We start from the raw sequence: 22,013 nt of genomic DNA, 5'->3' as shown, positions 1-22,013 counted from the left end.
TCTGTGCGCCGAAGGGCCTGCTCGACCAATAGGACGATCAAGAATTCGTTCCAGGGGTGCCGGCACAATTTGCTCAATGAGAAGTGGACAACAGCCAATTACCCAAGAGAATGGTCTTCACCCATACATTTCATACATAGCCTAGCAGGAGCTCCTGTCAGAGTAAATCCAAATGGGTTCCGGATGTGACTCTTACCTTTCCTGGCTCCCTGGAAAAAGAATCTGACCACCAAGACCTGCAAGACGGCCATTCCCACCATCATAATGACTTCAATTAAACTGAAATTGAAGATCCTCTGTTCGGTACTCCTAACCGTGCTGAAGTTACGGTTCTCTCTTGTCCGGAAATACTTCTGCATTCTGCTGATAGTGCTCAACTGTCCGCTCACTTTGAAGATCGAGTCCTCGAGAGATGAATGTTGTTCAGGGCTAGACCCTGCCTTTTGTGGCAAGAGTGCCGATTTTGACTCGTGCTCAACCTGATGCGAGAAGCGTCAGAAGTCGTTGAGCCCCTTCCCTGTGGATGATGACTTACCGCAATCTCAAAATCCACCATCTTGTCGGCATAGGTTGACATTTCATTACTGAAACAGAAGCGGTACTCTCCAACCGTCTGAGCTGTGAAGACAAAATCGCCCTGTCTCTCCTTCTGTCCTTCCATTATTCTTTTGTCATTGGGTCCTACGACAGAGTAGTCGACATCGAACGAGCCGCCTGATTGAACCTGATGGGGTATGCGTTAGTGGGCACCCAAGTACATTTGGAGAGGAGACCCACGGCGAAGTAGAATGCAATTTTGGCCTGTGCAATTTCAATGTTGGTGAAGAAGCAGGCTCTTTCACTGGCACCGAGTTTGTATGTCAATGCAGTGCCGTAGACTGTAGAAACGGCCAAGGCCAACAGGCCGAAGATCATCGAAGAGAAACGCATCCTGACTTGTGCGTCGGTTGGGAAATCGCAAGGAACACAGGTTCTCAGGAACAAACGCCGTGTGTCAATGCGGCTTGACTGCGGGAACTTTTTGAGGAAAGGGGCCGCAAGGGGGGCAAGGCCAGTTTTCCACTCCGCGTCATCACGTGGTTTGGACCCCACAGTAAAACCTTGGCACCCAAAAGCGGCGCCTTCTATCGTCCCTACTGCTCTGCTTGGCCACGCTGCTTTGAGATGTCTTATTTTTCCTTGCAAGTCTCACACATGAACCATCATTGCTCTATCAATCCTCGAGAGGTTCATATCTGATCAGGAGCAACAAGGTTGTGGCACTGTCTGCTGCCACTACCTGCGGACAGCAAGACTGGTTGCTAACCAGACTCCATCCTGCAAGACGAGTACCTGGATGGCCTTCCTTCCGTCAGATACACTCAAACCAGGCCGATTGAATACGTAGCTGAGGGCAATTAAGTGACAGAGATCCAGGAGCTAGTACTCAGGCAGAACGGAAAGAGGAGAGGACTCTCGTGTGTCAGATATGACGCCTGTATACGAGGTACATAGATCAACCTCTGAAGACACAATTATTTTTCAAAGGGGAAGGCAGGGTGTGTTACCACCTCTTGCCTTTCAAATTCGAAGTAAACGTCCTAAACATGCTGTTCGGCTTGCTTATGACAGTGAGCCCTCCTTTAGTCAAACAAAAATCACCCTGTTCAGCAGTTTCTAGGAAAGGTGCGGAGTGAACAGATGTCAGCCGGTTAGCAACCGCGGCTTACTGCTATGATAGTGAGATGACAGCCCAACGATTGGTCAGGCCTCCTCTCGGATTGGGGCTGAGAGTCGACAGCCTAGACAAACCACAAAAAAATCAGGCAGAGAAGTCCTCCCGTACATGAAACAGCGATTACTTAAGAATCGTTGATATTCCATCAACTTGAGGATCATGCGATAGAGACGTTGACAGTCCGATGGCGTCCCCAGCCGAGGCTCTTTTCCAGTGTGGCATCAAAGCATTTTGGATCTGGCTCTCTGTCGCATCTACGGTATGTCCAGTCCAGATGAGAAGTGTACCACTTGCGAAAGCTTGCCTTGCTGATTCAATACAAGATCGCCGGACTTTTAGTGTTGAAGTTCCTCTACAACATCTCTCCTTTCCACCCACTGCACAAATACCCAGGGCCTTTTCTCTGGAGAGCATCACGCATTCCTGCATCTTATCATCATGCGACTGGTGACCTCTACCAGTGCATTGCTGCCATACATGCTCAGTATGGGAACACAGTCCGCATCGCCCCTGACGAGCTCTCATTCAGCGCTCCCGAGGCATGGCCGCAAATCTACAACTCTCGACCGCAGCTGGGTAAGACTCAGTATCATTTTGCACCACCTGATACCGAGCGGCTACCTCACAGTATGATCACTGCTCCTGACGCAGAGCACGCCCGGATCAGGCGTCTCGCTGGCCCCGCTTTCTTGAACGCCGGCATCGCAGAAGTCGAGCCCGTGCTCCAGCACTACACCGACCTGCTCTGTTCACAGCTGGCCGTGGCCAGTGCGGAAGGCTCGCAGAACATCGTGGAATGGTTTCTTTGGGCCTTGAACGATGTCATCGGCCAATTGGCGCTCGACCAAGAATTCCAGTGCCTTGAGAAGCGACGCATGCATCCTTGGCCACGCTTCCTACTCTCCGTGTTGAAGCAAACTGCTGCTCTCAATCAGTTCAGACGCTTCGGTCTTTCGATGAACCTTCTAAAGCCACTGCTGAGCAAGAAGATGATTGACGAGCGTGACAACTTCCTGAATTTGGCCAAGACGGCGATCAACCAGCGACTTGCCCGCGACAACGCAGAGGCTTCCGGGCTCACGGTGGACAACGGAGGGGGTCAGAAGAAGAAACGACCTGACATTGTCGGCCTGATGCTACGCGAAATGAAAGGCGGCGAGAAACTGAGTGAAGGTGAGATCATCTCAAACTCCATCCTTATCGTCGGAGGCGGAGCAGAGACGACCAGCACATGCCTAAGTGCCACATTCTATCATCTATGCAAGACGCCACATGTGATGAACAAGCTGAAAAACGAGATTCGACGGAATTTCTCCTCCAGCGATGAAATCACTGTCAAAGCGACGGCGAACTTACCGTATCTCAAAGCGACTGTTGATGAGTCGCTGAGAATTTTCCCTGTGGCTAGTTACATCACGCCGCGCCTGACGCCAAAGGAGGGGTATACTATCAATGGGGACTTTATCGGTGGTAATGTAGGTTAAGACATATCTAATCACTTTTTTCGTTGTCGTTGTGGAGAGAGATAAATGATGCTAATCCCGCAACCGCAGACATACATCTCGATGGGCCAATGGTATATGGGCCGCTCCGAGAAGCTATTCGAGGATCCCGAGCAATTCAGACCCGAGAGATGGTTCGACTTAGATAGCAAGGGCCCGGCCGGGTTGGCTGTCGACGAGGTCCTCCGCCCTTTCAGCTTGGGACCGAGAAACTGCATCGGCAAATTGTACCTCCACTTCCTCTTTTCCTTGTCACGGCCCCTACAACATGGCTAACAGTGTCCCTAGGCTGGCCCTCGCCGAAGCTCGACTAGTGGTTGCAAAGCTTCTGTGGAACTTCGATATTGAGCTTGACGGAGATCACAAGACCTGGGTGGAGGACGCGCGGTTCTACGTGAGTTCTCCGTCCAAACGAGGCTCTCCTCAGGGAGACTCTAACGCATCTCCAAATAGATCCTCTGGCAGTTGCAGCCATTGAATGTCAAGCTCACTTCCGTGAAACGATAAAGGGAAGTTTGAGATGAGCAGGGCCTTCCAGATTTCATTTTTCTTCAGATTGAACTCGGTAAATGGAACCAGTTTACCGCTTTCCAGGAAAGAATGGCACATGTTCCTAGCGTAAAGATAGGAGAATGCACGGCACGGGATGTTGAGCTGGACCACCTTCCTATCGATGCCTAGAAGGTTTGCATTTAGCACCATTATCCCTCCTTCTTGCAGCCTATCGTACTGCATCTCCTACAAATGTGAGCCAGTGGCTAGCCAACTACATATTAGCCAAAAGGAGTAGCCATAATTCCATGACGGGGCTTGAACCGAAGCCAGTCAAATTGCAGCCTGATTTGGCCCATGATGGAAAGTTCCCGAATACGATGCCATCTCCTGGCCACTGGCGAAGTTACCCCGGAATTTCCTGGGGGTGATGGCATTCGAAGGATCTCCCCACCCAACGAACGACAATGGGCGTTATCAACCAATGGTTAAAAATAGTACCGCGGGATTTCTGGAAACCGTCTTTCTCCATACTCATCAAATGCACGACTAACATGAGGGGCTGGCTTTTTGTTCCTGTTCTTGTAGACCTGGAGATCCAGCAAGGCCGTGTGATGCCGCGTATCTCGCTTCGATTCGGATCTTCTCTAGGTATGGATGAACAAATGGCTCATGTGTTCCCAGCAAAAGCACAGTCGCAACAAAAAAAGGAAGCACAAATACTCTAGTTATTTACGTAGAATGCATAAACCCACTGGCCTACATCATTGCTATTTTGTTCAGCAAGGAATCCCGAAACAAACAGTCTAGCAAGAAACTTCCACTGAGAGCGTCGAACTCAAGAACGTCCGATGGCCGACAAGGACCTTCGAGATCTCCCCGTCGACCAAGCCGTGACGTTCCGACCCTCTCGGATCCTGTACATGCGCCCTCTAACATCGAAGGGCCAACACTCTGAAATCCTCGACCTGACCACGCATCTGAAAACCACGTTCCGTGAGGACATAACTCCTGAAATCCACCAACTGGCGCAACTGACGCTGCGCGCGAACCCGATCTTTCATCCCACGTGGGTCGTCCGTGGGTCGTCGCGGTTCGTCACTTCTCGATTAAGTGTCGAGGAGCCCACGACTGAAGGAAGCCAAAGCACCAGCAGGGCAATGGCCCTCGCCGAGATCCGCAAGCACCTCCTCAACTTCGGCACCGTGCACATCCGCTTCCCTGCGGACTCTGCTCACAGCTCGCATGGGATTAGCGTCGAGCCGGTATCGCACAGATCACGGGCTCAGTCTTTTGTCAAGGACAGCGTGCCGTATCTCTGGGACACGTTGTCGACGACGACCGCCTCTCCTGCATCTTCCGACACGACATTCTGGGGTAAACCTATGGCTTTATCCGGGAGACTCAGGCTGTTCAAAGCCGTAGCAGGGAAGAAGTTCGAGGCCGCGCGTTATGAGAGTTCGAACGGGAAATTCGCACTGGGTGGATTACTGGTGCTGGAGGAGAGGGAGGTTGATCCGCTGATTGCTGCGGTCACGCTTATCGGTGTATTGAGCCAGAATGATTCATTTTTGGCGCCAGGGCTGGATTGGAAGGGTTGAGCTTGGGGCGGGGGGCTTAGGACACAGAGGTACTGTTCTTGGAGATATATAGGTTTGTAGAATGTTTACTTTTGATTTTGAAGCGTTGGCATTAGGTGTAGTATTCTCTTGAGGCGACTTGCTCACAGGCAGGAGCACGGTGCAAGGGGCCTCATTTTGACTACTCCTATGAGATAAGGTAACCACCATCAGAAGAGACCTCTGCACCATTGATGAATTCATTCTTCATCAACGAAAGGTAAACCTCAGCAAGGTCCTCTGGTGTCCCAATAGTGCCGGTCAATGCCTTCTCCTTGTATATGGTAAGGATTCTCTGAAGTTGCTCCGCAGGAAACATGTCAATCATCTCCGTCTTCACAAAACCTGGGCACACCAAGTTGACGCGTATCGGCTTCATGTCGTGTGCCAGAGCACGGGTGATGCCTCGTTGTCCTGCGCCGACAGCACCCATGGCCACCCATCCAGGTACAGGTCTAGCATCCGTCACCCCACCAGTGAGTGTAAGTGATGAGGTCGGACTGCTTTTAAGGTATCGCGAGGAGACCTTAGCCAGCAGTAAAGTGCCAACTAGTCTGACTTTCGTAACAGCCTGGATCTTCTCAGAATCGAGCTCTGACAGGGGTGTCAGCTTGAAACTATCACCTGACGTGATAATGACATGATCAAGCGTGTGTTTACCTCCCTCGCTAGCGAATTCGAAAAGAGCAACGATCTGTTCCTCGACGTCGGCTGCACTGAGATCCACGGGTTTTCCTCGAATGCGGTCTGCTGCCTCTGGGTACGACTTTCGCAGTCTTCCGATGGCGTCTTGTACTTTCTCTAGCTTTGAACTTGCAACGACAACATTAGCTCCATACTCGACCGCTGCCTCGGCCGCTGCAAATCCCATCCCGGATGTTCCTCCCACAACGAGAACGCGCTTGTCTCGAAGTTTGTTGAGATACTTCAGAGGCATGATGCTGAGAATGCAGATGACAAGGCGATGGTTGGGTGTGTTTCGAAATTTCCCATAGCCACTGCCTCTGCAGGGAGGAAGTGTGATATGTGTTTATCGTTCTGTTTGTGGAGCGATGTCTGTGGCCTACATCCAATATTAACGGACATAAGGGTGTCGGATGGGATCGCCAGAGGAAGGGAAGCACATGATTGGAAGACAGTCCGGACTTAAGACTGTGTTCCCGTGAAAGGGCCACGAGTTGCTCACTACTGGGATTTGAAAAACTGCTATGGCCTATTTCGTAGAAGGTTGATCAAGCGTCGCTTCTGGAGGATCGTTGCGATGATATGACAACTAAGGTGAGACTAACATGCATGCAGGCTGAATGCCCAATCTACCTACGCTGTTCTTCGCAGCCGACTCCAAAGCAGTTGACATGCATGAAAGACCGTAAGGGACAACTCTTAGATTTGAAGACCTTTATTCCATAGCAGAGTGGCCAGTCTCCCTTGCCCTAGATATTGGCAAGTAGTCGCAGCTTTCCAGTGGTTCAATGATTTCGGCTATCGGCGCAACCATTCAGCCGAGAAGACAGGGCTAGTGAATGGATCTCTCGTCTTATTGGAATACTCACTACCGCGCGCATTTGGATATTGCGTGATGCGACTGGTCTGAATATTGCGCGACCTGGTGCAGCAAAATCCTCCAGATCAGGCTGACTTCCACGTTGCACCCTAGATAGGAGAATGCAAGACTAGCCCCTTTGAGCCGGGAAGAAGCACAATACAAAATCGTGTAGTGTCGAATAAAGCCTGCAGGCCAGGGCCACTTGAGCCACGTGCATTCATCTCCAGGGTTGCACACCCGAGCAGGATCGCTCGAGTGTCAGGAAGATACATCAGTCCACCGATTGGAAATGGAGCGGGCGAAGAACCTTACTCATGTTCGGGCCGAATGCTAAGTGCGCAATTGAGAATATCATCGGATCAGGTGACGCCAAAGAGTCGAAGGCGTTTGCTTGATTGACTAGGCATGATGCGAGGCTAAATTTCGACAGCAGGAGCTGCAGAGCCAGGTTGAGGAGTCTTCGGTCCATTCTTGTCTCGGACAGTTTCTGCCTTTGATTTTAAGGCGGGGAATTCAAACACTTCGCTTCGACCAACCCTTCCAGCTCCCCATTTTCCCAATCGGTTGCCCAATGCACCTTTGTCCCAGACCAGAGCACCCACCCAAGGCTGTAAATTCCAACTCACTTGCAGAGTAGCATTTCCTCTTTCGCTGAGTAAACCACTCGGGTCTGTGACTTGATACTTTGGTTTCTGGTTTTTCAGAGATATGACGCCAGGTTTCAAGAGATCGGTAGACTTTGACTTGGTGGCAGAGACCCTTTTACTCTTGCTCTTGGACTTTATCTTTTCTGGGAAATATTTCTGCTTGAGACTCTGCCACGAGTAGGGAGTGGCAGTGGTAGGTATGATTGCATCCCAAATGACAGCCTCAGACATCCCGCTCTTGCCATCTTTAGAACTTGGGTAGTTCACAGTCACGTAAACGAACAATTGCTTGGTGTTCCAGTTGAATAGACTGGAAAGATCTGCATCAAGATCAAATCGAATTTGGGCATATTCCTCACGCTTCTCGGAATAGTAATGTGGTCTCCCTTTGACAACTTGAACATTGCGGACGGCAATCGAGGCGCTTGGAGAGGATGTCTGGGCCGGAATCGGGACTAGAGATAGGGCAGCAATGATGGCCGCGAGAGTAAAGGCACACGTTGTGAAGAACCCGAAGGTCGTTTGCAACCGGTTTAACGTGTTGTGCATATTGAGGAAGGGCCAACGCGGACTGGATGAGACTCGGTGGTGTTGGAAATTGCAAACCCGGGAGGAAAGAAATTCTTGTGCTTCTAGACTTGGCACATTTTTGTTTCAATGCATCAAGACTGCGAAGGGTCTTGAAAGGACAAGAGATTGTTGGTCATGAATTGTAACCAGGAACCAGATGCTCGCAAACTGCGTGAAGGACAGGTGGTTAGTACTGGGTACTACTGGTTCCCGATGGCTGGTCCAACATCTATTATTTCGAGTCATGTTTATGCCAAGCCATAAACTAGCGAGTCATGAGTAACTTGCTGCTAGTAAATTTTCAGTTTCCGAATCGCTTTCTCTTCTCTCTCAACCAGGGACTTCGGCCTGGCAGCTCACATTCGCAGCACTCTCTATTGCTTAGAAGTGGTGGCAGCAATGGAGGTTACATTCTGTCATTCTCCGCTATGCTGCCTCAACGGAGTCCTAGAAGGACCATACAAACCTGCCGTTAATCGCCCATGCATTTCTCTTCATGAATGATGTGGGTTTCATATTCAAGGTTACATATTGATGTCTGGTACTACGTACTTTTATCCATCCGTTATGCAGCTGTTTTACGCATATACATGTACGGCAGCCTGGGTTTTGCCTTCTATCAGGTTTCCCTCTCAAAATATTGCAGACATGGAGACGGTTCCTTTCGATCCCGATCCTGGATGGTGGACGGCACAGGAATCCCTCCACAAAGTATATATCTCCCTGTCATTCAAGGCGTCATAAGACGGCTTCGTTCAGTACTAGTCTCTATATTTCGACCGTGAACCTCAACAATTTGAGTGTTGCTAGGGAGATATACTATCATTGCCAACAACAGTCCTAGCAGGGGCGTGTCGGGACGCCGACCATCCCACAGAAAACTCCCATGATACCTTTTCACAATCATAACGCTTTGTACATGATCCAATCCGTCTGAATACATCTTCCCATTTGGAACTCATGCTCACCAGCACGCGAAAACCCCATGGCTTCGTATATCCGTTGGGCTTGAAAATTGCCTTCCCAGACGCCCAGCCACATGGTTTGATATCCTTTATCCAAAGCCACCTTTTCGGTCCACTGGGTCAGAGCCCTCCCGAGCCCCAGGCCATGATAATCTGCGTGAACGTATAATCGTTGCAATTCAACAATATTGGCCAGATCCTCTATGCATGGCTCGCTAGTGCCTTCGGTCAGTTGCGCAAAGCCAATAACATGGCCATCTGAAGGTTCGCATGCGACAATGACATGTTTCTTGGGACTGAGGATATCGTCTTGGAGTGCGGTGATGCTATATGCTTCGTCCAGATACGCAGCCAGATCCTTGGCAGGAATTGAGAAGCCGAAAGTAGCAGAAAACACAGATGCACCAAGGTCAGAGATGGCTTGTGCGTCTTCTAATGTTGCTGCTCTTAGATTGAAAGGTGGTGTTTCTGCTTTTCGCGGCACCTTGGGCCGTACCTGAACAGCTGAGGGTGAAGAAAATTGTGGGTTATAAGACAGCTCTGCGAGAGGTGGGTGTATGATAGGCTGGGCAAGCATCATTGTGTCGGAAGTTCGACTTAAGATAAGCTCAACAGATCTTGTGTTACTGTGGCATGGTTGCTATGTGAACGATCAACGGCTGTCGAGTGGACTGTGGTCAGGGGATTGATATAGCACATAAAATCAATGACATTAGCACGCAGCGATCCATTCAAAACTCAAATTCGTTCCTGGCACGCCCTGCCATTGAAATTCACGAAGAGAAGATCGTGATCAGCGCCTTTTTGCCGCCGTGCCGATGTCAGGTTCAACCCCGGACTTTTTTTCAGCCCTAATTTGACATTTGATTCCGCGGTGTGTGGAATCCACGCCCTGCCACAAACGAAAACCACGATCGGCCATCCTTTCTCCACATCAATCCAACTCTTTTGCTAGATAAGACAGATCCTCTTGGGCAGCAAATCACACCATTGCACGGACCGCGAAGGCCGGGTCGCTGGCTTACTGGTTCTTTTGTTCCAGCTCGGTCACGGTTACCTTTCTTTATGGTGCTGTTGACCTTGGCGGCGACCTCCGCGCAAAGCCCACCGCAGATATCCGTCAGCAGCCGGCCCACAAGTAAAAGAGAGGCGTTGGACAAATTCTTGTCCTTCCTTGTAATGCTACGCTCGGAAGTGACCCTTGCACTTTTGACATGGACGGACCGTCGCGGAGCGTGAGTGATAGAACGGAAGCATGCCTTGCTCCGTTTGACTACATCCATCTCCTCCACGATCACCATCCATAAAGGCTCGATGGTCCTAGTACTGCCTTTAGTCAGCCTCTCCTCAGAACGAGATGGGGTGCTGAAACAAGCCGTGCATCGGGGGTTGGAAGCTGTTAGGTAAGTTTTGTTTAAATAGTAAGTAGGCTAGTGCTACTGCTATCTTATAGTCCACTGCTGGGTGACTATGAGCTTCATATTTACTACCTAGTATTACACCGGAGCACGCAACAGTCCAATTTGATAATACAATATTTACACATCGAATCCCACCAGTCCGAAAAGAGACTCATGCAATTATGTCAGCTCCATTTGACATCGACCATGTATACAAGGCCTCTGCCCATGGCATATCGTCCTCCCTCGAATCAAAAACGGTACCCTGGAGCTCTTGGAAGACTTTCTCACGGTCTTCGGCAGTCTTCACAGATGGCCCCCGAGTGTTCGATACGCGAACCGTGATGGATCTGCAAATACGACGAACGCCCCTGTAAAGAGCTTCTCTGGTTGAATCTTCATCGATCGAGAGGAACTTGTATCCCAAGTTGAGATTCTGCGCCTCTCGGAGTATTCTCAGGCCAGCCAGAACAATGCAATTCGTCTTGTCGTATCTTGTCCTGACGTCGAAGCTCCAGTTGGCGTGATCGTTTACGCGGATCTGCAAGAGCCCGAGGCTCATGTCGAGAGGCTGGAGTACATCCCTCCGGATGATGACTGTCCCCATTCGACTGAACGCGGTGGCACCGAGCAACGGTGCCAACTCTCGAAAAATTGAATCCTCAGACTCAGAGCACATCCTGGGATTAGACCCCAGACCAAATCTTCTGGATGTAATCTGTCTGACTACATGTCTCGTTGCTGGACAGTCCTTGATCTGGGACCGGTATGCCAGAGTACAGCAGGTGCACGCTGCACCTCTGTCGACTTTTGTTGAGGGAGCAGAGCCCTCTTGCTCATCTGCGGTCATATCTGCGCCAGTGACCGTCTCCACATAAGTGGGCTTTTGTGCACCAGTGGTTGCCTCCTCATCAGTGGAGCTCTCTGCATCGGAATCAACAAGCCCATATGGGAAGCCTGGAGAGAGCAATCTTCTTCGTCTCTCTGAAGGATCCAGAATCCTTCCCCCTGCAATCACATCATGAAGCGCATCCACTTCATTCAACCTTCTGCGTTTGTGTGGGGGCTTGGTGCTGCAGATCGAGCAGGCATTGTTTGCCTCATGGACAAGTTTGCTGCTGGAAGCCGACATTGCGAACGACCTAGAGGTCGGGCAGGGAAGATAAGTTATAGCGAGTTGGAAGAAGGCAATGTTATGTGTGAAAACTAATGCAGTTACCTGAGGGTTTGACTGCAACGCCTCGATTCGGCAATGGGTTCATCTTGCGCCAGACGAAGAAATATATATGCACAAAAGAAATCATCGACTGAGGACCTACTCGTGCCATAGATCGCGTGTAGGTCCTCAGTCGATCCATGTCAAGAAAGACACTGAGGGAATACCCAAGAACGCCCACAATCATCGATAAGCATCCGACGCTAGAGTGCTGTGAACTTACCACCCTGTCGGGTCCATTTTGGCCTGTCAGCAACGAGTCCAGACATTTACTATAAAGTATATTTTTCGATTTCGTAGCCAACAAGGACAAACAGGCCACGAATATTGTTTGGACTTCATGAAAGTGCCTGGCAAGCGACGTTTGTAGGGAAGATACTGCTGGCTGTCACGGCGATACGGCAGTGCCATTCTGGCAGCTGATTCATCCTTTATGAGACCTGCAAAACGAACCCCAGATGTGTCTCGATATTAAACTCTTTATCAGAGAGATTGATTTTCTTCCAATGATCTAGCTCTACTAGTATCCGGAGTCGCTCATCTTCTGTGTACAAAATTGCATCGCCACCTCAGCAGCCGAGCAAGCAATCGGCGAGTGGTTGATGCTACCGGCACTCTTCTTTGCACGGCGCTTTTCACTCGAAACTTGTCACATCGCAACAAACATGCGGCGGCTTGTTTTCTATGCTTCTGAAATGAACGGATAATCGGTGTAGCCCACTGAAGACTCGGGCACGTAGAAAGTATCTCGATTGTACTTGGTGAAGGGCAGATTCTTGCTGATGCGAGCAGGCAGATCTGGATTTGAGATGAAGTGCCTCCCAAAAGCAATTGCAACGTTGCGTGAGCTGTACTTCTCCACAGTCTCTTGTGCAGACTCAGCTGTGAACCCGCCCGCCAAGATGATGGCTCCGGCGCCGCTCCAAGCATTAAGGAATGGGTCAACTTGTTTCCCCACGACTTCGATGTCAACGTTTCCTGAAACCCGCGACTCCACAATGTGAATATACGCCAAGTTCAGTTCCGCCAGTTTCTTGATGTGATAAGTGAATTGGGGCACCGGATCATCCATTCCCATTTCTTGGAACGAGCTCCACGGACTGACCCTGTAACCCGTCTTTCCAGCGCCGATCACGGAGGAAACAGCCTTTGCGACCTCCAGACCAAAGCGAGAACGATTCTCAATGCTTCCTCCCCAGCGATCGGTTCGATCATTGGACTTGTCCTGCAAGAATTGGTCGAGGAGGTAGCCGTTCGCACCGTGGATCTCCACACCGTCGAATCCAGCCTCGATAGCGTTCTTCGCCGCATTCGTATAGTCCTGAATATAATTCTGGATCCCCTCTTCGTCCAGAGGCTCGGGGATCGCTCCTTCAGGTAAGGGCAGATTCGAGGCCGACACCAATTTATAGCCATCCGCGGCCAGGACAGCTGGGTTGGCGGTCCTTCCCAATGCCCAAAGCTGACAAAAGATGAAGCTGCCTTTGGCGTGCACTGCATCCGTCACTTCCTTCCATGCCTTGATCTGCTCCGCATTGTAGATGCCCGGCACATTGGGGTAGCCGCCGGCGCGGGGCGAGATGAATGTCGCTTCGGTGATGAGCAGTGTTCCCGGCGAAGACGCTCGTTGCGCGTAGTATTCTTTGACCATTGGCAGTGGTACATGGTCCTTGTCGGCGCGGAACCGCGTCAGTGGTGCCAGCACAACTCGATGCTGCAGCTCCAAGTCACCTGCCTGTAGAGGTTTGAAGAGGAGAGCCATTGCTGGGGTGTACCGACGATTACTAGTTGTTGCTATGGTAGACTCAGGGATGTGTAGAACGCCCCCTTCAAATAGTGTCTTGAGGCTATATATAGTTTTCTGTTGTCAAAGAAATTTGCTGGCAGTTGAGCAGCGCCGATTGGTTGGTTGGCTGGTTGGTGTGCGTGTAATCAATAGGTGAGTCTGTGAAGAAGAGGTAACAATGACAAATTTGGCCGAGGGACTAGGTAAGAGAGCGTGCTTTGAAATCTCAGTCCCAGTTATCACCTTAGTCCTGTGGCAAGATCAGTATCCTTTGGGGGACCCGGTGGAGTTATTAACTCTGCGGACGACCAACAACCAATCATTATGCGTAAATGGATCAGCCTACTACATCTGCCGAAAAAGTCACTTCCAATCTGGTAGGAGCCGCTGTGCGGGAATTAGTCATCAGGAAATACTCCGACTTATTTCCAACATGTCCTACCATGGTCCACTTCCTCTTGTAAACCGTGTAGCTGGTAACATGGATACTACGAGTACACTATTTAGGGGAGAGGCCAGTCTGCCACGAGCCCACGACAAGGCCAGGTCTGACAGGGGCGCGTAAGGCTGTGGTGGTGGAGGAGGAGGAGGAGGAGGAGGAGGAGGAGGACTTTTCTATTCTCCGAAGACCAGGTGTCCAATCACGAAGAGGCCAAAACCAATCTAGTCACGTGCACAAAGGCCAAGCGATTTCTGCCGAGACTCGGAAGAGAGACCTGGGCATCATCGTGAAGCTTCATCCGTCTCTGGCACTCACTTCAACTGCAGTCTCCCTCCACTCCCACATTACAGAAATGTCGGCGACGGTGTTTTCGCGCAGGGCGCTTCACGCTACTACCCGGCGATGTAAGCACAAGATCCTACGACGCTGGTTCCCGAGACTGACTGGTTATCTCTAATTGCAGTGGCCGCGGTCAACCCCTCCGCATATAAAAAGACACCTCTAGCTCTCTCTAGACTCCCAGCTCCTCTAGCGATAGCGACAGGGCAACAAATCCAGATCAGGTGAGACCTCTCTCCTGTCCTTTCCGTCGACGCAGTTGGGGATCCAATCTTGGATCAGGCACGCACCCGTGCTGGCCGGACCCGGAACTCGAGTTGTTTCCCAGCTTCGACACCTCACAAACAGTATACCTGCTGCAAAAGGACATCAAATAGCAGAGATCTGTGAAGAGAAACTGACATTCAATTCCAACAGACAAGCAGCGTCGTCGACTGTGTCGCAAACACAAGGCCAAGAGATCCTCGCAGCGCAGCGACGATCACGACCCGTCAGCCCACATCTAACCATCTATCGCCCACAAGTAACATGGTATCTGTCCGCCCTGAACCGCATCACAGGCTGCATCCTGTCTGGGTCCATCTACGTCTTCGGCGCCGCTTACCTCGCAGCACCGCTGTTCGGCTGGCACTTGGAATCCGCGAGCCTTGCGGCCAGCTTCGCGACGCTCCCGATCCTGGCGAAGGTTGGCTTGAAGGCCTTTTTTGCGTTTCCGTTCACCTTCCACAGCTTTAACGGCCTGAGGCATTTGGCTTGGGATACCGGCCGGACTTTGACGAACAAACAGGTTATTCAGACAGGATGGTCCGTTGTTGGGCTGAGCGTTGTAACGGCTCTGGGATTGACTTTCTTGTAGTAGAAAGAGAGAGAAGAAAAAGTGATGGGTGTGGATGTGGATGAAGGGGAGGGGACCGGAAGAATCAGATCAGCGCGGTGGTATACCGCTTACTTGACCGTCGATCAATCGATCAGAACCGAGAATGTGTCAATAACTGAAAAGAACAGAGGAAAGCAGGTGCTATACAAGAACAAGCTTTGAACACCCATTTGATATGATTGATTCTTGTTATTGAGTGGACCCTTACGCGCTCTCCTTCTTGTCAACCTGTGTGGCCGCAGATAACTACCGAGGTCCCTTTGGGTATCTGGTTTGGCAGGTGTGTTGCTCCACAGGATTATCGCCACGCGTTTTCTTCGAGATGCCAACTGTACATGTACGCCCAACCCAGGCCAAGTGTGCACGACGGTGGCCAGATGACAGTCTCGTTGGGTGATACCACCAGAGGATCAATGTGCACTTTTACGTTTTCCTCTTTTAAGATCAAGCACGTGACGTCACGTGGCGGTAGGAATACCTACCTAGGTAACAGGCGGAACGGGTGATAGCATTGATAACCGTAAAGCCGAGTCTAGCGTTATGATCTTTGGTACCAGGGAGGTAGACTTGCAGTAAGCAGCTCGACACCAGGGTTTTTGCAAGTAGAGTCCGTGCATGCGGACCCAGGTAAGCCCTACCATCGCAGCCGCTCACACTGGCATATTGGAATGAAAGAAGAATCCCGAAATTGATTCCCGAACCGACTGTTGAAAGCTTTGGTATGCTTATCGGATTAGTCGAGTCAGCGGGGGGACCCCAGTTTGGTTGAAGGCTTTCTCACCTCTGTCGGGTTTGAAAAGCCAGTAATTAGCCCTGCTATCCATGACCCTAAAATCGTATGTCATCTGGGGTGACCAATCAGTTCGTGAGGCCTGCAGGCACCCAGTAATGTGCGGGGCAAGTTCCAGAGATAGAGTTGACGGGTCTCCGAAGAGAGCTGGGGGAGAGGTGCTTTATCCGAGCGTGTTGGTTACAAGAGCACGCCATAAGTACTGTTCACGTCGTTTCCAAATTATTGGACCATCAAGAGCAGAAATTCGAGCAGTGGTTACGCCCAGCAAAGATCTACATCCCTGACATTGCAAGCGAGAAATGGCTGCTAAACCTGTGATCGTATTTGTGCCCGGGGCATGGCATCCTCCGACGGTGTTCGAGCCTGTGACCAAAAGGCTAGAAGCAGCAGGATACGAAACCAAGGGCGTGCACCTTGCCTCTGTTGGTGCTGAGGTGCCCTTGGAAGACATCGAACCAGACGTCAAAGCCATTCAATCGGTAATCCAATCATCGGCCGACGAGGGTAAAGACGTCCTGCTGGTCGTCCACTCGTACGGAGGGGTTGTTGGCAGTGAGGCGGTCCAAGGCCTTGACAAAGCGAGCAGAGAGAAAGCAGGGAAGAAAGGCGGGGTTTCGCATCTATACTTCTGTTGTGCCTTCGCCCTGCCGGAGGGGGTATCGCTGATGGATGCATTACAAGGCAAACCATTGCCTTGGTTTGACGTCTCAGAGGACGGAAAGGTTGTCAGGCCCAAGACGCCAATCGACGTCTTCTACAAAGATGTCGAGAACCCGGAGAAATACGTGGAGCTCTTGAAGCCTCATAGTTACCAGACGCTTGCCAGCAAGGTTACCTATCCAGGGTGGAAGCATGTCCCAAGAACCTACCTGTACTGCGAGAAGGACATGGCGATTCCCATTCACGCGCAGAAGGGCATGGTGGAGAGCTCAGGTGTGGAGTGGAGGACCGAGACGGTTGATGCCAGTCACAGCCCTTTCCTGAGCGTCCCAGAAGAGATGGCCAACTCAATCAGGAGAGCGGCAGGAGAGACAATCTGAGAGCTGGGCAACCCGGGGACGAAGGTACACATTCGTCTTAATGCCCGGCAGAGGACCTGGCGGGATGCACCATGTGTTTGGGGAAGGGAGTATAGTACACAGCTCGTGTTGGGACTTTGATGGGTGTAGCCGATCCCCTATCAACAATAAGACAAGCAGCTTCTCTGCAGAGTGGAGGGCCGACCATTCGAATGTACTTCAATCGGATGTTTAGACAAAGCACAAACTGTCGTTTGCCGACAAAACAGGATAAATCTAAATCATAATCCATGACTGGGAGGAATCTGGTCCAGTAGGAAATCTTTTGGATAGGGCTGAGGTGGGCAGAGAATGAATTGAAAAGGGCAGGTAAGGCGGAAATCTCCCCGCAGGGCAGCCGCGACCGCAACCGTGAGCTGTACCCGCACCTGCAAGGGACGGAGCCAAAGACGAGGGGCTTCTTTCCCTTGTTGAGGCACCGAAACCCGGAACCCGATCTGCAACTGCGGTTTGTCAGGCAAACTGCGCGCAAAACCCAGCGAATCCACTTGCTGGACACTTACAACTGACAACCCGTACAACCCCGGCGCCGCTTCCTACGTAATGAAAATAAGAACAAAAAGTGACCTGGAAACTCAGCACGCTCCAACCTTTTACCGCCAGAAACACCTGAATCAGACCTTCCAGTTTGCTGCAATCTCTCTACCAGCAGCCCCGGAACCCTCACAGGATTCTCATCTACAAAACACTGAAATCTCCCACACCATGACTTTGTGACCACACAACATCCCCCAACATCTCGCAGCCCAAATGAGTCAACCGCCCGCAAAAGTATCTCCCGCCGACAGCGCTTCCTCCTCTTCACCTTTAGTCCCTCTACATCCTAAGCCTCGATCAGCCATCCCATCCCACTTGCTGAATAGTGGTTCTCCTCTACGTCAGCCAACAAAAACCAGAGCTCAAGAAAGGGAAAGTCTAGCTTCCTCCATCAAGAGCACCTATGCGCGCCGCATGACAATCGACATGGGAGACGTTCGAAATTCCCCCACCATCATACAAGGGGTGTCTTGGACTGGTCTCGCCGATAGCGATGTCTCCGACGATCACAAGAGGCCCCTCAGTTTACGAGAGCCAGCCAGAGATGTCAGAGACGAGGCACCCATCACTCCTCCCGCCACCGTATCCCGTCCGGCAAGCCCCTACACAATGAACCCTCCCATCGACTTCGACGGGCTCAGTTGGCCTTGTATTGGCACAAGGGAACGACTTGAGCAGACTCCCGAGCAAGCGCAGGCCCGACTGGACAAGCTTGCTGGGGCTGTCAAGACAATCTTTGAGTGCATTGGCGAAGATCCCGACCGAGAAGGGCTACGAGGAACGCCTGAGCGCTATGCGAAAGCCCTGATGTACTTCACCAAAGGATATGAAGAAAATGTAAGAGACTTGGTTAATGGCGCAGTTTTTCACGAAGATCATGATGAGTTGGTGATTGTCAAGGATATTGAGGTGTTCAGCTTATGCGAGCATCACATGGTGCCGTTTATTGGGAAGATGCATATCGGATACATCCCCAATCGGAGAGTCCTCGGCCTCAGTAAATTGGCAAGACTGGCTGAGATGTTTTCTCGAAGGCTCCAGGTCCAAGAGAGACTGACCAAGCAAGTGGCGCTTGCGATTGCTGAAGTCCTCCAACCTCAAGGTGTGGCTGTGGTGATGGAGTCCAGTCATCTGTGCATGGTCATGAGAGGGGTACAAAAAACCGCAAGCAGTACCACCACAAGTTGTATGCTTGGGGCCATGAGGAGCAGTGCGAAGACAAGGGAAGAGTTTCTCAGTCTCTTGAACCGCAAGTGATTGAATGGTTGTGCCCTTCCGTCTCCAACAGACCATGGGATGGGCGTTTTGCTATTTCAACATGGATTATGGCACCTCAACGGCGGCTGTACTGTTATAACAAGGATCCCAGACCTTGAAGCGGGTCATGAACCGACTTCGCTCGATATTTTACTTGGGCGCGGCAATCCGGTCAGACAATCGAAAAAACGAAAAGCAACCTTAGAACGGTGTGGCTGAAATCTGCCATCTATATGGCATCCGGCTGTGCATATTTTGGATCGTAGACGGGATCCACAGATGCCGATCTCGAGCCCCAATCTGCCCCTCGGATGGGAACAGATCAACTTGCATATAGGCACTCTGTACCCGATGTGTACAGCGTCCTCGTCCTCATCGCCGAGAGACGAAAAGGGTGGAAAGGACGGAAGCTTTTTTTTTTGGTGGCGGGGCCGGCGTCACGTGTGAGGGGTAGCGTCGATTCAATTGGAGTTCACAACTTAGCGCGTTCTCTGAAATCCAATCTTTCTGACAAAATAATGACTCACGTGCCTTCCACTCGATCCTGCACAAGTCCACCAGCCTGACTTTTGTCAGACGCTCATAACGGCCCAACTGCCGATACCCGAGGCATGGCATCATTTTATGCCCCTCCACTACCGGATTACTTGTCATCCATTGACTCCCAAGACAAATCAAACAATCATCGTTGGGCAGAGATTCTGCGAGATCTAGTATTTCGTATGGCATACACACATTCCCACTAGAACCAGCACAGGGGGCCGATTACTTTTCCCACTGCCATTATCGCACGGCGGCCTCGGGCTTTGACTTCACATCACAATCACCGTCTCTCTCCCTATCGCCTCATTGCAATTGTACATAGCTGGATACAATCCCACTGCCATCTCACCCACACTACTCCCTGTGGTACTCCCCCCTCTCCCTCTCCTTGCCCTTCCCTTTGCCATATACTATATCACAAGTATATGCGCGCAGGCTCCTCTCCCTTCCTCCTCCTCCATCCACAGCGTCGTTATACACATAGACATACACATAGAAATAGACAGCACCTGCGATTCAGCTACATAAACCAGCTTACCAATCGCCCTGTTCTCCGCCCCCTTCACTCCGCAACGACATCCACCACCACCACCACCTGCACTACCTCTATCATCGGCACTCCTTTTCCCATCTCCGCCAAGAGATCAGTCCACTCGAAACTGCCCTCAACGGTCTACCACCCCTCGATCTTCGCAGAAACCCCATCACCGACAGCAATAACCACCAACGCCGAAAACATGGCCAACGCACACATCCCGCACCCCGAGCTGCCACAGCCGGCGCATCTGGACCGCGACTCAGCCCTGGGCCGGAAATTCGGGCGCGAGGTCACGAATTACTTCGGCGGTGAGTGTTCCCGTCCCTATCTCGTAGCGCCCGGCACATCCAAGCATCAGGAGAATTATACTGTCCGTGAATTAACACCACGCCCATCACAGGCTCACCACTAAACCGCCTTTCATTCCTGCGCGAAGACTACACCTTCCTGGAGTCCGCCTTCTCACACGCCAGCACGCGCTTCATCCTCTTCAAGACGCTGTCCCCGCTGATCAAATCGCCCACGGAGCTATACTACGCCACCTACGCCGAGATCCAATCACTCGTCCCGCTCAACCCATTCGGAAAGACGGAGAAGCAACAGGTCGAGGACTTCGATTCGCGCATAGAGACTCCGCAGGTCGTGTTTCTAGGCATCGATGAGAAGGTCACTGGCGGAGGGGACGACGGCAAAGCGTTCCATTACAAGAATTTCACGGGCGCGCCGCATTTCGCCATCGATATCACGCCGAAAAAGACGTTTGAAAAGGAGGCGCTGGAGCTGACGGAAAGGTTTATGGGCGATGGACTGAAATTCAGTGAGGGGATGCGCGCCATGAGCTTTCCCGCTGATGTTGGTAAGTCAGCAATACTTTCTTCCCTCTGCCCTCTCGCCCCTCCGCAGGGAGCGCTGACTGACAATTTCTCTCCCTCCAACAACAGCGGCCGAGTACGCCCAAGGAAGACACTATCTGGACTGGAACTACCGCAACACATTCTGCGGGACATGCGGGCACAAGACCCTCTCTGTGCATGCGGGTAGTAAACGGGTGTGCCCGCCGAAAGACCAAGCCGAAACGCCAGTTGAACGAGAGGCCTGCTCCACCCGCACCACTCTATCTAACCTGACATTCCCTCGAACCGACCCGACCATCATCGTCGCAGTCCTCAGCCACGACAGCAAGAGACTCCTCCTCGGGCGCCAGAAGCGGTGGCCTCCTTATTGGTTCTCGACGCTGGCAGGATTCATCGAGCCAGCCGAGAGCGTTGAAGATGCCGTGCGGCGGGAAGTCTGGGAGGAGAGTGGTGTCGTTCTGTCCCGGGTGCTCGTCCATTCCACGCAGCCGTGGCCGTACCCAGCGAATCTGATGATCGGCGCGATCGCCCAAGCCGCTAGTCCCGAGGACGAAGTCATTAAACTCGAATATGACCCGGAACTCGAGCTTGCGAAATGGTTCACTTTGGAGGAGATCCAGGAGGCCTTGAAATATGGAACCAGCGGGCTTGGAGATCCGGCTCCGGCTGGGTACAAGGAGGGCAACCTAAGACTGCCTCCGCCAACTGCCATTGCCAATCAGCTGATCACTGCCGTTGTGAAAGGCGGCTTTTTAGAGGGCGTCACACCCATCACAGGCAATGGTAAACTATGACGGAGTTCTGTCGCGGATCTTAATGAAATGCCAGGAGTCCTGAACTGTGGAGGTACCGAGATTCTGCACAGGGTTGTGGCGGGCCCTGAATCGAGAAAGACGCAGGTTTCAAGATTGTCTGCGGTCAGATCAGGATTGCTGTGCGAAGCCGTAGAACATAGATACTTTGTAGATTGTGCAGAAACCGCAGCCGATAGGATAGATTGAAGATGAAAAGACATGTTAAGCGGCCCGCGTGTAGTCCATCGCGCCAGAATGTTTTGGAACAGATCCCTCACCGGACAGCTGCTCCTGTTTGATGCATACGTGACTGACTGTGTACGCGAGTGCCGAGGCAAGGCTGAAAGGCTACAGCAGGCGAGTTCGTAAGGGTAGCTACGAGTAGCTTTGACGCTGGACTGTAGCAGTCGCTCGCACCGGTTGAGATGTCCTATGCCCTGGATCAAACCTTGTTGTGCTTTAGCCCAGCCGACTTGGACGTAGAAACGGGGGAATTCTGT

The 22,013-nt window shown here is 51.5% G+C and overlaps 12 protein-coding genes across 12 annotated transcripts; 7 read left to right on the top strand and 5 right to left on the bottom strand.

Moving 5' to 3' along the window:
* Positions 1–98: 98 nt before the first annotated feature.
* A1O9_12436 (uncharacterized protein) lies at positions 99–930 on the bottom strand (the record flags this gene model as incomplete). Its single annotated transcript, XM_013398655.1, has 3 exons — positions 99–479; positions 536–724; positions 778–930. 3 exons carry the CDS (start codon positions 928–930, stop codon positions 99–101), a joined length of 723 nt encoding a protein of 240 aa, XP_013254109.1.
* A 971-nt stretch (positions 931–1,901) lies between these two features.
* Positions 1,902–3,201, top strand: A1O9_12435 (uncharacterized protein; the record flags this gene model as incomplete). The annotated part of the gene is made up of 2 exons (XM_013398654.1): positions 1,902–1,976; positions 2,017–3,201. 2 exons carry the CDS (start codon positions 1,902–1,904, stop codon positions 3,199–3,201), a joined length of 1,260 nt encoding a protein of 419 aa, XP_013254108.1.
* Positions 3,202–3,487: 286 nt separating this feature from the next.
* On the top strand, positions 3,488–3,726 carry A1O9_12434 (uncharacterized protein; the record flags this gene model as incomplete). The annotated part of the gene is made up of 2 exons (XM_013398653.1): positions 3,488–3,613; positions 3,673–3,726. 2 exons carry the CDS (start codon positions 3,488–3,490, stop codon positions 3,724–3,726), a joined length of 180 nt encoding a protein of 59 aa, XP_013254107.1.
* Positions 3,727–4,586: 860 nt separating this feature from the next.
* A1O9_12433 (uncharacterized protein) lies at positions 4,587–5,264 on the top strand (the record flags this gene model as incomplete). Its single annotated transcript, XM_013398652.1, has 1 exon — positions 4,587–5,264. A coding segment is annotated over one exon (678 nt), but the record flags the coding sequence as incomplete, so codon positions are not given.
* Positions 5,265–5,478: 214 nt separating this feature from the next.
* On the bottom strand, positions 5,479–6,267 carry A1O9_12432 (uncharacterized protein; the record flags this gene model as incomplete). The annotated part of the gene is made up of 1 exon (XM_013398651.1): positions 5,479–6,267. One exon carries the CDS (start codon positions 6,265–6,267, stop codon positions 5,479–5,481), a length of 789 nt encoding a protein of 262 aa, XP_013254105.1.
* Positions 6,268–7,292: 1,025 nt separating this feature from the next.
* On the bottom strand, positions 7,293–8,072 carry A1O9_12431 (uncharacterized protein; the record flags this gene model as incomplete). The annotated part of the gene is made up of 1 exon (XM_013398650.1): positions 7,293–8,072. The coding sequence occupies one exon, from the start codon at positions 8,070–8,072 to the stop codon at positions 7,293–7,295; it is 780 nt and encodes a 259-aa protein (XP_013254104.1).
* A 924-nt stretch (positions 8,073–8,996) lies between these two features.
* Positions 8,997–9,635, bottom strand: A1O9_12430 (uncharacterized protein; the record flags this gene model as incomplete). Its single annotated transcript, XM_013398649.1, has 1 exon — positions 8,997–9,635. One exon carries the CDS (start codon positions 9,633–9,635, stop codon positions 8,997–8,999), a length of 639 nt encoding a protein of 212 aa, XP_013254103.1.
* Positions 9,636–12,356: 2,721 nt separating this feature from the next.
* On the bottom strand, positions 12,357–13,436 carry A1O9_12429 (NADPH2 dehydrogenase; the record flags this gene model as incomplete). Its single annotated transcript, XM_013398648.1, has 1 exon — positions 12,357–13,436. One exon carries the CDS (start codon positions 13,434–13,436, stop codon positions 12,357–12,359), a length of 1,080 nt encoding a protein of 359 aa, XP_013254102.1.
* Positions 13,437–14,254: 818 nt separating this feature from the next.
* On the top strand, positions 14,255–15,097 carry A1O9_12428 (succinate dehydrogenase (ubiquinone) cytochrome b560 subunit; the record flags this gene model as incomplete). The annotated part of the gene is made up of 3 exons (XM_013398647.1): positions 14,255–14,306; positions 14,366–14,465; positions 14,524–15,097. 3 exons carry the CDS (start codon positions 14,255–14,257, stop codon positions 15,095–15,097), a joined length of 726 nt encoding a protein of 241 aa, XP_013254101.1.
* Positions 15,098–16,210: 1,113 nt separating this feature from the next.
* Positions 16,211–16,951, top strand: A1O9_12427 (uncharacterized protein; the record flags this gene model as incomplete). Its single annotated transcript, XM_013398646.1, has 1 exon — positions 16,211–16,951. The coding sequence occupies one exon, from the start codon at positions 16,211–16,213 to the stop codon at positions 16,949–16,951; it is 741 nt and encodes a 246-aa protein (XP_013254100.1).
* A 789-nt stretch (positions 16,952–17,740) lies between these two features.
* Positions 17,741–18,784, top strand: A1O9_12426 (GTP cyclohydrolase I; the record flags this gene model as incomplete). Its single annotated transcript, XM_013398645.1, has 1 exon — positions 17,741–18,784. The coding sequence occupies one exon, from the start codon at positions 17,741–17,743 to the stop codon at positions 18,782–18,784; it is 1,044 nt and encodes a 347-aa protein (XP_013254099.1).
* Positions 18,785–20,064: 1,280 nt separating this feature from the next.
* On the top strand, positions 20,065–21,513 carry A1O9_12425 (uncharacterized protein; the record flags this gene model as incomplete). The annotated part of the gene is made up of 3 exons (XM_013398644.1): positions 20,065–20,173; positions 20,266–20,721; positions 20,807–21,513. The coding sequence occupies 3 exons, from the start codon at positions 20,065–20,067 to the stop codon at positions 21,511–21,513; spliced, it is 1,272 nt and encodes a 423-aa protein (XP_013254098.1).
* Between the last annotated feature and the right edge of the window lie 500 nt (positions 21,514–22,013).

This window comes from Exophiala aquamarina (genome assembly GCF_000709125.1).
Source record: "Exophiala aquamarina CBS 119918 chromosome Unknown aczIA-supercont1.23, whole genome shotgun sequence".
Classification (NCBI taxonomy): domain Eukaryota; kingdom Fungi; phylum Ascomycota; class Eurotiomycetes; order Chaetothyriales; family Herpotrichiellaceae; genus Exophiala; species Exophiala aquamarina.
The sequence above is the reverse complement of the archived record's forward strand: the minus strand, read 5'-3'. Positions and strand labels throughout refer to the sequence as shown.